Source organism: Osmerus mordax, chromosome 15, assembly GCF_038355195.1.
Source record: "Osmerus mordax isolate fOsmMor3 chromosome 15, fOsmMor3.pri, whole genome shotgun sequence".
NCBI classification, from domain to species: Eukaryota; Metazoa; Chordata; class Actinopteri; order Osmeriformes; family Osmeridae; genus Osmerus; species Osmerus mordax.
This window is the reverse complement of record NC_090064.1, coordinates 13,151,065-13,156,089: the sequence shown is the minus strand read 5'-3', so window position 1 is coordinate 13,156,089 and position 5,025 is coordinate 13,151,065. Positions and strand designations below refer to the sequence as shown.

The 5,025-nt window shown below is 46.6% G+C and overlaps 1 protein-coding gene across 1 annotated transcript; it reads left to right on the top strand.

The window, feature by feature from the left end:
• The first annotated feature begins 218 nt into the window (after window positions 1–218).
• Window positions 219–3,968, top strand: eci2 (enoyl-CoA delta isomerase 2). Its single transcript, XM_067251635.1, has 10 exons — window positions 219–355; window positions 1,181–1,340; window positions 1,516–1,614; window positions 1,704–1,889; window positions 2,001–2,070; window positions 2,171–2,273; window positions 2,423–2,543; window positions 2,673–2,762; window positions 2,870–3,013; window positions 3,096–3,968. Exons 1-10 carry the CDS (start codon window positions 303–305, stop codon window positions 3,249–3,251), a joined length of 1,182 nt encoding a protein of 393 aa, XP_067107736.1. The 5' UTR covers window positions 219–302; the 3' UTR covers window positions 3,252–3,968.
• The last annotated feature ends 1,057 nt before the right edge of the window (window positions 3,969–5,025 follow it).

Here is a 5,025-nt window from a genome sequence, read left to right as displayed (position 1 = left end):
AAGGCTTGAGCACACCCAATTACGAATGCATTCCGTTGACAAACTCATTTTTAAGACTTCTCAAAAAAAGGCCTAAATTTGACAAAGTTACTTTATGTGTTTTGGGAGCACTATCCCTTTAGTAATGGGTGGGACTTCATAATGTCCTTAGCAAATGGCGAAGGACAACAGAGGACGGGGGCGGGACTTGATTGTAAATAGCGAATTCTCTTCATATGTGGTGGTTGGATCACAACCTCTGGGTTGGAGTAATCCGTTTGAATAACCAAGTATCTAGCTGCTGAACTTTGTACCTCCCTGTCATGGCAGGAGCTTTTAACTTACTTGCACCGTGGCGTTTTGTCAGGTTTGCCAGGTAAGTTTGACAACATTGCTAGCACTAGCTATCACAGACTAGCAACATGAAGGCTAATGCTCACCAATCATTTTAGATTAGCTAGTTTTAGCTCGCTTGTTGTCAACATTGTCATAATAATGTGCTTGGCGTTTGCTGTCGAGAGTCTGCTAATGGCCAAAGTTGCTAGTCTAGGCTAATTTGAGCTGGCCTGCTGCAGTTCGCAATTGACAGGTCTGACAGGTCGTTCGCAATTGTGAGTAAATGAAGGTGATAGGTATGAAGGTGATAGCTATCAGTTGTGAGCTTGCTAATTATAAAGCACTGCCTTTTACACAAATAGTTTTCAATTTCTAGCCAAAAACATACAGACAACAGTTTCCTTTAATGTTACACAAAGCAACAACATAAACTTTATGAATTAGACCGCTAACGTAGCAAGCTAGCTCTAGCTAACGCTACAGTACTAATAACATCGACGGTGACCTTTGGTCTACATTCATTCTGACTGAGTGAGAAAGGCATTCGTTTATACATAAATACCTAGTAGCTAACCAGAGAAAAGTTTATGCAAAAGGCATTGGCATAGATGTGACAATCATGATATCAGCAGTAACCTTTTGTACAAATGAATCCAGACACTGTTTGGTCAGATTAACTGTCTGATATTCTACCAGTCCAGTCCAATTTAAATACCATATTTCATTAAACTATAGTTTTGTTGTACGTATTCACTAAGATTACACAGGCTTTGTAGTTTGCTGTTATGACCCAACCTAACTAATGTTAGTCTTCCATAGTACTAAAGTACCAGTGTCTATAGTACCTGTCTACCTGTTTCTGCAGGACTGTCCAGATCTCTCAGCTACCCAGGCTGAAGCTCCATACCACATCAGCCATGTCAGCCACAGTAGGACAGTTCAACCTGGCCAAGACCCAGCTGGGCACCCTGAAAGAGGATCCAGGGAACCAGGTCAAACTGCAGATCTACGCTCTCTTCAAACAGGTACTGTGACTGGTTTCTCAACGGGGTTGCGATTGTTTTCTCACCAACTGATCTATGTCGTCAGTTATTATTCAGAATGTTGATTCACTTTCCACAACCAACTGGTTATAAACATGCCCTCTCTCTTTTCCCCCCATGTATTTCTCACTCCCTCGTCCTCGTTCGTTCTGCCCAGGCAACCCAGGGACCCTGTAACACCCCTAAACCAGGAATGTTAGACTTTGTTAACAAGGTCAAATGGGATGCCTGGAAGTCTTTAGGATCAATTTCAGCGGTAACTACAGTCCACACGCACACACACTCCCATGCTTTGATTAGCCAAACCAGCATTGTGTTATGGACATCCTCCTCTGCTCCAATCAGGAAGAAGCCAGGAAGCAGTACGTGGATCTGATTGGCTCGCTGGTGGCAGCCGAGGCCCCTGCCGAGGTTGCCGCACAGCCTGCTGGGAGCTCGGTGACCTACAACACGCTGCTTGTCTCCACCCAGGACGGCGTTACCACCATCCAACTCAACAGACCAGAGAAGAAGAACGCCATCACCGTAGAGGTAACGGCATGGCACAAGGCTGTATATGTGTACAAGTGTGTGTGTGTGTGTGTATGTGTGTGTGTCTGTATGTGTGCAACCAGCTATACTGCCCTCTGTTGCTCTTTTCAGATGTACAATGAGCAGATCAAGGCCCTGGAACAGGCAGGCAAAGATGATTCTGTCCTCACAGTCATCACAGGTAAAGCTCTAAAACCTCAACTACATCCCTCCCTCCTTCCCACACACAAACGCACTCGTCATGGCTCCTGGTTAACCCTTGCCCCTCCTCTGTGGTCCAGGAAGTGGAGACTACTTCTGTAGTGGTAACGACCTGTCCAACTTCACCAAAATCCCAGATGGAGGCATGGAGCAGATGGCTAAAGATGCTGGAGAACTGCTCAGGTGAGGTAGGGAGGAGGAGGGAGGCCAGCAGGGCTGGAGCCATGGATTTGACTTCATCAACTGATTCATGGACAATTGATGTATTTAAGTGTGGATGAACCCGTTTCAGACTAATTCAGACAGAGCTTAAAATGGCATGTGTGTCCCAGGTCATACGTGAAGGCCTACATTGACTTCCCCAAGCCCCTGATAGCTGTGATCAATGGACCGGCGGTAGGCGTGTCAGTCACGTTACTGGGGCTGTTCGATATCGTCTACGCCACGGAGAGGGTGAGACTCTTCCCTTTCCCTCCCACACTCTGACAGGAAGAAACCGTCCCACTGGCTAAGAACAGACCTTAGAATCACAGCCAATGACCATGACTCTTTATCTCTGACCCCCACCCCTCCCTATCCCAGGCCACCTTCCACACCCCGTTTAGCCAGCTGGGACAGAGTCCAGAAGGCTGCTCCTCCTACACCTTCCCCAAGATGATGGGAGTTGCCAAGGTACTTCCTTAACACTTCAGTTCAGTACACTAATCATTTCATGAGTAATGTTGTTTTACATTCACGTGCAAATATTTGATGTTTTTCTCTCAAAACTGTGTGTCCAGGCCAGTGAAATGCTGCTATTCAATAAGAAGCTGTCAGCCCACCAGGCTTGTGTCCAGGGCCTGGTCACCGAGGTGTTCCCTGACAGCAGCTTCAACAACGAGGTCTGGACCAGGATCAAGGCCTACGCCAAGCTGCCCAGAAACGTACGACACAAGCCCACAAACACACACAAACACACGTGAACACACGCATATTTATTTCCTGTCCCCTGTTCCGCCCCTCCAGTCTCTGGCCCTGTCCAAGCAGCTGATTCGTCAGACGGAGAAGGAGAGACTCTACGACGTCAACAACCAGGAAGTGGAGCGTCTGGTGGAGCGGTGGCTGTCTGACGAGTGCATGCAGGCCATCATGAGCTTCTTCCAGACCAAGGCCAAGCTCTGAGAACCGGCCACACAGCCAGCCTAACGAACAACCAGCCTGCAAACAGCACATCAGCTGTCTAGTTCAGACCTGGAGTGAATGTCAACAGTCTGTCCTCGATGTCGCTGGTCCTCTTTCCTTGATTCCTTCCTCTAAAAAGCCTTTTTACATAGTTCTTTCTTTCTGGCCATGCAGTGAAGGAGATGGAAACTGAGGACACAAGGGAACGTGGATAGACTGTTGAGATGCATCCATGAATAAACAGTTTATCTATCCGTCCCATATGAATTCACCCACCTGCGACTCCCTTACTCCTACATCCTACCCCCTAATCCCTACTTCCTACTCCCTCCCGCCTACGGTAAATGACCACTAACATATCGCAGGTTCCAATCAAGTGGCTGGTCAAACTAATGCCTTTTTTTCTACTACATTTCTTAGATATCTTGTGAATGAATGTAGTATGAGTACTTTCGAGCCGCACACATTATCTGTACCTGCTGTAGAACTGGAAAGAAACGGGGGATTTTGTTATCAGTTTTAACTGTTTGTTGATGTTTTCATAGACTCTGTGAAATGTGTGTGTGACGTGCACAGTGCCTGAAGGGGAGTTGAGCAGAGGCGTGTTCAGTAAATTACAGATGAACAGTGACTTCTCTTGACTGAGACGTAATCATGCTATGTTCTCCCTTCTAATCAGTGCCGATGCAGTAAATTAAATCATATTTTGAAGGCTCATTGGTGTCTCAAGTATTTCTGGTGGTGTCAGGATATTTTGGGGTTTACAATGGTGGGGCTGGAAATCTGTTAAGTTGTTGTTTCACCAAGCATCCAACAGAGGGAGCACAGCACCCATAAATCAGAACACACTGGTTATTAGATCAACAGTTGTGTTGGAGCAGTGAGTTTTGTTGGCAGCGAAGACTGAAGAGTGTGTGTGTGTCTGTCCTTGGAGAAGAGACTGCTCTATGCTGCTGTCTGCGAGGCTCATTATGGAGAATGTATTAGCACTGGGAGACACCTGAGATCCACACACACACGGAGAAATGCATCATCACCAGCAGACACCCAGGCAGGAAATGACCTAATCACCATGCACCTGTGAGACCCCAGGTGGTCTTTACTCAGCCATCATCAAAGAAACAACTAGAAGTGACGTGCTCTTTCTTGACCAGAGGAAGCCTGTCTTAACATGGACCACCAACTCAATGACTTCTGCTTGTATGTCACCATGTTACATCTCAGACCAACCAGCCAGGAGCTGACTGTGTATCTAATCTAGGGGCATCAGTCTGTCTGTCTCCCCCCCCCCTCCCTCCCACAGCTGACGAAGACACATGCAAATGCTTCGTTTTTTGTCACACCAACCTGGCTGGTCTCACCTTTACCTGACCGATAACAGACACAGCTAAACCAGAATCTGCCTCGCACCCCTTCACCCCTACCCTGTAGATAACGAGCAGTTACATCATAATACATCATAACACCCCCACCTAACAACCCCTCTCGTTCAACCAAGGAAAATATTCATACTGATAAAACAGGCAGACATAAAGGTTAGGTTTGGCTGAGCATTCAAATTGATTCCTAATTCAAGTACACCCTGTGTATGTGGCAGTATTTGCCCAGGTCTGGTGGAATGGACAGAGGAATACATCACTCACAAACCAGGAAGTAGGTGCTGATTTGTTTATTCAAACTATTTGACACCTGAGCTACCCTATCTAGGAGAGATACAAGAGAAACCTCGGCTGGAAACAGTGTAATGTGGAATAATTGAAGTAACGCACAGACT